At 38.5% G+C, this 9,208-nt stretch overlaps 1 protein-coding gene across 11 annotated transcripts in view; it reads left to right on the top strand.

Annotated features, from left to right (window-relative positions):
- Nucleotides 1-9,208, top strand: part of Yif1 (Yip1d-interacting factor 1) — a 38,736-nt gene that overhangs the window by 17,704 nt on the left and 11,824 nt on the right. For 10 of the 11 annotated variants that reach the window (XM_076175603.1, XM_076175596.1, XM_076175595.1 and 7 more), the window contains one exon: nucleotides 777-806. The exons of the other annotated variant lie outside the window; for it this stretch is intronic. In XM_076175603.1, coding sequence (XP_076031718.1) covers nucleotides 777-806 — 30 coding nt within the window. The remainder of the gene's footprint in view (nucleotides 1-776; nucleotides 807-9,208) is intronic. 11 annotated transcript variants of the gene reach the window in all.

The raw sequence follows: 9,208 nt of genomic DNA, 5'->3' as shown, positions 1-9,208 counted from the left end.
ATGGAGAAAGAAAGCTTAAATTGTTATCAGCTTATGCTGTTAATATTTTGGAAGAAAAATGGATATTGATGTGGGTAGAAATCTTTGGAGGTATGTGGAGCTTTTGTTCAGGTATTTGAGTCGTGTATTGGGTGAATATATATATACATACACACACACATATATATATATATATATATATATATATATATATGTATGTATATATATATATGTATGTATATATATATATATATTTATGTATATATATATACACTTATATATATATATATATATATATATATATATATATGTCACCGATTAAATGAAGTGGCCTTGCTGTGGATGTGCTGTCTTGCTGCACTGCTTCTAACCTAGGGCAGTGGGTGTGATGCAGGGATGATCCATCATCCAGGAGGAGCCAAGATGAGAGGGAGGGAGGGGGATGAATGGAAGTGGAGTATGTGGGAATGCAATGGGTGGGAGTGGCTTTTATGACTTTGTTTTTTTGGCTACTGCCCTTGTAAGGGGGAAAAAGCCTTTGGTATATGTATGAATGTATGTAATAGACTTAAGTTTCTGCCTTTTGGGATCATTATTTGTATCTGCTGGTCATGTCTTCATGATTATTTGGTAAAGAATTGTTATAAGTTGAATCATTAGTTGTGTTATATTTGTTTTGTTTGGCTTCAATATTATAAGATATATAAGCTTCACATACCTGATAGTGTTGTTGGTAAGAATACTTTTTTTTTTATTTCTGGCTTAAGTAACCTTATTTTGTTGTTTCCCATACACAGTTGCATCAATTGCCCAGTTAAATACTTAAGGTAAAGAGTGGAGAGTGAATTTCAGACATTATACCTGTGTCCTGTTTCTCAGCACTCTAGTTCCCCTTGTCCTTGGCTTTTAGATCTTACAGAGCTATCAGTTAGGAAGAGACGTACATGTAAGAGATAATTATTGCACATCATATGTAGACTTGACAAAGTATGTGTATCAGTATTTTTCATACGGTATCAATAGATCACTGTACATGTTTATGTGAAAATAATGCTGAAGTATTGAAATAATTATTGTCTCTAGTAGACGCTAGAAATTTGTTAATTTCTTTACCCTAGTAGACTGGGGGTATGACAGAGTTGCATAAAGTGATTTTGTAATGGTCAGATGGTTTATAAATTATGTCACATACATGGAGTTGGTTGAAATAGTTATAACTTTTCAAGTCTCGGTCCCATCCCTTAGCTAAATAGATTTTCATGTTATCATTGGATACATTTGATGTCATACTCACTTTGCAATGTAGATGCCATTTGTTCATGTCATTTATGGCATGACTTGTCCTTTGAATATTTGGAATATGTTTTGCCATATCAGACTAAGGAGTAACTGAGAATTGGTTTACACTTCATATTTGTCTCAAGTTAAGATCTTTTCATTGAGCAGTGATTCTGAAGAGTGTTCTACTCATAATATTTGACCTTTAATCATTTCAAGTCCTTTCGTTATATACATTGTTTGATCACACATTTGACCCTTAACAAGGTATTTTCATTTAACTCGAAGCAGTGATTTAATGTAGTGTTGTAGTGGTTTTTAGGGAGTGAATAATTATAATTCGTTGTTGGTAGTTAACATAACTTAAACTAATCTTGATTTCCAAGCTTGCTGTCATAACCTGTGTGCATTAATTAATGTTTAGTCTTTTGTCACTGTTTTTACCAGTGTATTTCAATATGATATAATACATATTTTGATGAAGAAGCTGCAGTGATTCTCCAGAAAGGTTATGGTGATCAGCATTCATGTATTTACCTAGTTGTATTTTATGGGACTAGAGCTATGCTCGTTTTGGCCCGTTTTTGTATCTCTCCACATCCAGTTTGCTTTTGAATTCGTGTGACGATGAACATTTGTTCTGTTTTGTTCCCAGACCACTTTCACTCCTTTATTGTGTTAATTATTTCTGTTGGGTACCATAAGTCAGTCCACTATAAGTAAAGGATCGGAGAGTAACTATTGATAGTATGTACATCTTGCAAGTGGTGATCCTGCAAGATGTATATACAGTGAGTCCTCCTTATATGGTAATTCTTTATCCAGTAAATTCACAGTTACAGTATTTGGTAATTACTACCCTAGATTCTATTTACGGTAAGAAAAATTCACAGATACAGTATCTGCTCGTGTTTTGAAGAGGAAAGAGCAGGGAGAAGGTACATCTGCCATATCCTATTAATACATGTAATAATGGGTTTGGTATACGGTCAATTCAATTTGTGGTAAGGTTTTTCAGGAACGCATATGTACCATATAATGAGGACTTACTACAAGAGACTCATCTTCCTATAACCCACGTTCATTTCTTGTCAACTGTGACTGGGCTCAAGATCTCAATCAACTTAACAATATTTCCTCCACCTGTACACATAAGGGGAATAGACACGTGATAACTGTTCCTGTCCACCTGCTCTAAACTAGTACATACATACATATACCAAAGGCTTTTTCCCTCTTACAAGGTAGGTAGCCAAAAAATCAAAGGCATAAAAATCCTTCCCACCCATTCCATCCCCACATACTCCACTCCAATCCATCCCTTTCCCTCCCTCGTATTTTGGATTACAAAGGAGGAGCATGCCAACAGGAGACCTTTTGGTCCATAACTAGGTCGGATGCAGGAAAAAAATATAATAATGATAAATGAATAAAGATTATAATGATAATAAAATAAATACATAGGTACATACATACATACATACATATACCAAGGCTTTTTCCCCCTTACAAGGGAGGTAGCCAAAAAGGGGAAGGCATAAAAACACTCCCACCCATTTCATCCCTAAATACACTCCACACCCCTCCCACCCTTCCTCTCATCTGAGCACCTCCTGGATGACGGGTCATCCCTGCACCCTGCCCACTGCCCTGGGTCAGAAGCAGTGTCGCAAGACACAGTACATCCACAGCAAGGCCGCTTCATTTAATCGGCGACCCCCCCTCTCCGTCCCCCTTTGCATATAAGGCTAGGACGGGGAGAAATCCCTTCGGGCTGCGTCAAAATTTACTCACACATACTACCCCACCCCCACCCCCCCGCCCATTCCTCCTCATGCAGTCACAACATCATCCATATACAACCATTCTCCACTCACCTCTGTCTTCCGTCCTCTCCCTTCCTTCCTCAACAGACATTCCCCTCTTCCCCAAAGCCCCCTTCACCCCATCCATCCACCTCATCCTAGGACGTCCCCTCATGTTCACTCCCTCCACATCTGCCTTCCATACCTCTTTTACTAGTCTTTCTTCACTCATTCTTTCCATGTGTCCAAACCATCCTAATATTCTTTCATCAACCCTATCTCCCAAATCCTTTTTCAACCCTGTTCTCCTCCTCACCTCCTCATTTCTCACTCTATCCAGCCTATTAACCCCCACCATACTTCTCAGACACCTCATCTCAAACACATTCTAACTCCTTCTCTCTTCTTCCCTTTTGTTCCTCGTTTCTGCCCCATACAGTGCTGTATGCTGTATGCTGCATAGGTAAAGTTAAATAATAAACAAACAGGTAAATAGTGAATAATAATAAATTGGCAGATAAATAATAATAACTGAAAATCAAGGGTGTCAGACTTGCTTCTGGTAGTTTCTGCATTTCATGTTTCACTTTCCACCACATAACCTAGTGACACAGTTTTTGCCTTTCTGATACTTCATCCACATTTTAAAAGCACAACTGTGCAAATGTACATGATCCTCTTTCAGGCAGTATTTTGCAGTTGGGCTCGTTCCTTGGTGCATTCTACTATAGTTTGACCTCGGTTAGCACTCCCAAACTATTAACCCCTTCGGTACGATGATGCCTACGTAGGCGTCATGAGGAGCAAGTGTGTACATGAGGATGCCGATGTCAGCATCTTGATTATATATATTGTAGTTGTACCTGCATGGCCCCCATACTCTGTAAACTGGCTTCATCATATTTTGTATGGTTATCAAAATTCACAGGTGAAAGGGAACGAGCAATACAGCGGTAACTTTATTTTTTATAATGCGAGTATTATGACGCAACATTGCACGCCTGGCAGCTAATGCTGCCTGCGAGATTTTGGCCCATATTGAAGGGGTTAAAGCAATATAGGTGTTGGAATAGTATGTGGCCTACAAAATTTTTCTTTGGTATAGTATGTGGCCTATTGGACTTTTATTTCGGTATGAACCTACTGTCTCTTAACCCCTTCCATAAGGTGCCGCACACGTAGGCGTCATGGGGAGCGAGTGTATTCGCGAGGCTGCCATATCGGCGTCTTGATTATATTTATTGTAGTCGCCCCTCCATAATGACATTCTTTCTAATTCTTTTGTAATCGCATTTTCTATGGTTATCAAAATTCACGGGTGAAGAGAGAATGATCGATATAAGCGGTGACTATATTTTATGATGCGAGTATTATTACGACACGTCGTACGGCTGGCATTGGCTGCTGCCACCGAGATCTAAGTCCATGACGCCTACGTGTGCGGCACCGTATGGAAGGGGTTAAGTTTTAATAGTTTGGGAGTGCTAACCTATTTTGGTATGAACCTCCTGTCTCTTAAGTTTTAATAGTTTGGGAGTGCTAACTGCAGCCAACCTAAACCGGAATGCACTGAGGAATGCGCCCAGCTCTGATATTTTGTACATTACACCACTCAGCCACTCCTCCAGCACTCCCTGATCTTCCCCGTTTCTGCTAATTCTCATGACCTTTCTCAAATTTGTCACTCCTACCACTTTCACACTCACACTTTTTTTTTTTTTTTTTTTTTTTTTTTTTTTTTTTTTTTTTATGAAAGCCGGAGGAAGTGGATAGTTTTAGATACTTGGGTGCAAATGTGGCAGGAAAAGGTGGAGTGAAGGTGGAGGTAGAATGTAGATTGAGAGAAGCGAGTAAATGTCTTGGTGGATTAAAAAGTGTAATGAGGAATAGACATTTGGGAATGGATGCTAAGAGGAGACTATATGAAGGAGTGATTGTGCCAACAGCACTGTATGGGGCAGAAACATGGAACATAAGAGAGGAAGAGAGAAGGAACTTGAATGTGTTTGAGATGAGGTGTCTGAGAAGTATGATGGGGGTTACTAGGCTTGATAGAGTGAGAAATGAGGAGGTGAGGAGGAGAACAGGGGTGGAAAGGGAGTTGGGAGATAGGGTTGATGAAAGAGTATTAGGATGGTTTGGACACATGGAAAGAATGAGTGAAGAAAGACTAGTAAAAGAGGTATGGATGGCAGATGTGGAGGGAGTGAACATGAGGGGACATCCTAGGATGAGGTGGATGGATGGGGTGAAGGGGGCTGTGGGGAAGAGGGGAATGTCTGTTGAGGAAGGACGGGAGAGGACAGAAGACAGGTGAATGGAGAATGGTTGTATATGGATGATGATGTGATGCATGAGGTGGATGGGGGGTGAGGTAGTATGTGTGAGCAAATTTTGACGCAGCCCGAAGGGATTTCTCCCCGTCCCCTCCTTTATGCATGGGGGGATGGAGAGGGGGGGAGGGGTCGCCAATTTAATGAAGCAGCCTTGCTGTGGATGTGCTGTCTTGCGACACTGCTTCTGACCCAGGGCAGTGGACAAGGTGCAGGAATGACCCGTCATCCAGGAGGTGCTAAGATGGGAGGGAGGGTGGAGGGGTGTGGAGTGTATTTCAGGGATGGAATGAGTGGGAATGATTTTATGCCTTTTCCTTTTTGGCTACCACCCTTGTAAGGGGGAAAAAGCCTTGGTATATGTATGTATGTATTATTGAAGCTATTCGAAGTACAATTATGGTCTTCAACATAAAGGCAGGCCCTCTGCAGCTTCTTCGTTCATACGTATGCCCTTTCCCCCTTATTAGTGGGGTGGCCATCATGAAGCATACATTCAAATTTTGTTTTATTTATTTATTTACATTTGTTTTATTTTTATGTTTGTAACATATTTGTGAGGATGATTGAGTGTTAACATTGAATTTACTTGACATAAACTACCTGTAGAGGTTAGAATATTGTGACATTTGTATTCTTAGAATTTGTACATATAATTGTTGAAATTAGCTCTAGTATTCTTAGGTGTTGAGTATGTAATTCAGTTGTAATTTTATTTTAATTCTTTGTGTTTATATTTTTAGCAACTTTTGAATTAGTATTGAGTTTCCTATGGGCATTCCTCCTACTATTTTTGTTGCAGCATTATGTTCTTTACTTTTTTTTTATAACCTTTATCAGCATCACCATAGTTTCACTAGTACAGTCATTTGATCACAGACAACTTTGTTTTTGTGTATACTAATAACTCCATTTGTATAACTCATGAAGACAGTACCACAGTGAAAATTGTCATAAATTAAAATAGTAATGATAAAATTAACATTAATTCTTTATCAGAGTTGACTAAAAAATTTGTGACATTTTATGTTTGGGTAAGGATAGTTCTTTTCCCATGCCTTGCTATACTTGTTCGTTGTATTTGTACTTAAGTCTATGCAGGAATAAGGCAAGGTCATGTGTGTGTTAAACTATTGTAGTGATCTGAGTTAACTTATTGTGCTTCTCATTTATTTCAAGTTGACTTGAGTAGTTAGTATGGAGTTAACAGTGTAGTCCATTGAACCCACATTTACATACATATACCAGCAGCTTTTTCCTCCTTACAAGGGAGGTAACCAAAGTCAAAGGCATAAAACCACTCCCACCCATTTCATCCCCACATACTCTGCTCCTATTCACCATCCCTCCATCTCTCTTTTCGTGGCTTCTCCTGGATGAAGGGTCATCCCTGCATCTTGCCTACAGCCCTGGATCAGGAGCAATGTAGCAAGACACAGCACATCCATAGCAAGACAGATTCATTTAATTGGTGACCCTCCTCTCCATCCCCTCATGCAGGAAAATATAATCCTTTGGGTTGCATCAAAATATCATTCACACATACTCCCTCACTCCCCCCCCATCTCTCACCCACTCCCTTCCATGCATCACATCATCATCCAAACATAACCATTCTCCACTCACCCCATCTTCTGTCTTTTCCCTTCCTTCCTCAACAGACATTCCCCTCTTTCCCTATGCCCCTTTTACCCCCATCCATCTATCTTATCCTTTATTGCCCCCTCATGTTCACTCCTTCCACCTCTGCCCTCCACACTTGTTTTACTAATCTTTCTTCACTCATTCTTTCCATGTGTCCAAACCATCCCAATACTCTTTCATCAGCCCTATCTCCCAACTCCCTTTCCACCCCCACTCTCCTCCTCAACTCCTTGTTCCTCACTCTATCCAGCTTAGTAACCCCTATCATACTTCTCAGACATTTCATCTCAAACACATTTAACCACTTCCACATACGTAGGCGTCATGAGGAGCAAGTGGGTATGCGATGATGCCGACGTCTTGATTATATTACAAAGGATTACAAAGGCGGAGCATGCCGACAGGAGACCTTTTGATCCATATCTAGGTCGGATGCAAAAAAAAAAAAAATAATAATAATAATAATAATAATAATGTAAAAATAACAAATAAAATGAATAAATAAATGCATAGGTATAGTTGAATAACAAACAAAAAGGTAAATAGTAAATGATTATAAATTGACATATAACTAATAATAAATGAAAATCAGACAGACAAATTATAACAAAACAAAAACAAATAATATAACATAAATTATAATCATTACAGCATCTTACTTAGGTATTTATCTAAATGATTCTTAAAGCTTCGAACTGAACTACATTGCACTACCTGTGCAGGAAGTTTATTCCATTCATTAACTACACGGTTGGCAAAGTTGTTTCTGCCTACTTCCAAATTGAATCTATTTCCGGACAGTTTGAGACCATTGTTTCTTGTCTGATTCTCATTCAATGTGAAAATTTGGTCACTTTTGATGTTGTCAATTCCCTTTAAAATCTTAAAGACCTGTATCAAGTCACCTCTGAGTCTACGCTTTTTTAGGGAAAACAGATTCATGTGCTTAAGTCGATTTTCGTATGATTTATTTTTGATATTTGGAATCAGTTTTGTGGCTCGCCGTTGTACTTTTTCCAGTCTGTCAATGTCTTTAATGAGATTCGGTGACCATACGGAAACAGCATATTCCAAATGTGGACGAACTAACGATTTATATAGCTTGTTAATGAGTGATGGACTTTTGAAATCAAAAGATCGCGCAATCAATCCCAGAATCTTATTTGCTTTCTCAGAGGCTGAAATACACTGCTTGGATGATTTGAGGTCGTTACTGATAATTACGCCGAGATCTTTTTCACTATCCACTTTTGTTAACGAATTTCCAAATAACTTGTAATCGTACTTACTGTTATTTTTACCTATGTGCATTACCTTGCATTTACTTGTGTTAAATTTCATTAGCCACTTTTCAGACCATTGCTGTAATTGATCTAAATCTTCTTGAATATCTAATTGGTTTGAGTGATCATTTGCCACTCCACACAGTTTTGTATCATCAGCAAATTTGGAAACAGTAGATTTTAGTCCATTGTCTATATCATTTATATATACTATGAATAGAAGTGGCCCAAGAACGGAACCCTGAGGAACTCCACTTAAAACACTTTTCCATCCAGAAGTTTTTCCATTTAAAACAACTCTCTGTTTTCGACCTTTCAACCAATTACTAGTCCAACCTAATAGGCTACCACTTATTCCATGCAAAGCTAATTTAGTAAGTAGTCTTTCGTGTGGGACGGTATCAAAAGCTTTTGCAAAGTCTAGATATATTAAATCTATATTGTTTCTTTTGTCATAATTCGAGATAACTGTGTTGTAGAATTCGAGTAAGTTAGTCACGCAAGAACGTTTCCGCCTGAAACCATGCTGGCTATCATTTATCAAACGGTTACTTTCTAAATGATATTCGATATTATCTCTGATGATAGTTTCCATTATTTTTCCTACGATCGAAGTCAAACTTATAGGCCTATAGTTATTTGGTTTCTTTTTGTCACCTTTTTTGAATATGGGAGTAACGTTAGCTAGCTTCCATTCTCTTGGGACATCTCCGGATATGATGGATTTCTTGAAAATAATTTCTAATGGAACAACAATCTCATTTTTCATTTCCTTTAAGATTCTTGGATGCCAACCGTCAGGCCCTGGTGTTTTATTAACTTTGAGTTTGTCTATACACCTTTTAATTGTTTCTTTTGTTATATTTACCGTAGTGAGTAAGTTTAC

Source organism: Oratosquilla oratoria, chromosome 37 (genome assembly GCF_046742065.1).
Source record: "Oratosquilla oratoria isolate Oo_2021 chromosome 37, ASM4674206v1, whole genome shotgun sequence".
In the NCBI taxonomy this organism is placed as follows: Eukaryota; Metazoa; Arthropoda; class Malacostraca; order Stomatopoda; family Squillidae; genus Oratosquilla; species Oratosquilla oratoria.
The sequence above is the reverse complement of the archived record's forward strand: the minus strand, read 5'-3'. Positions and strand labels throughout refer to the sequence as shown.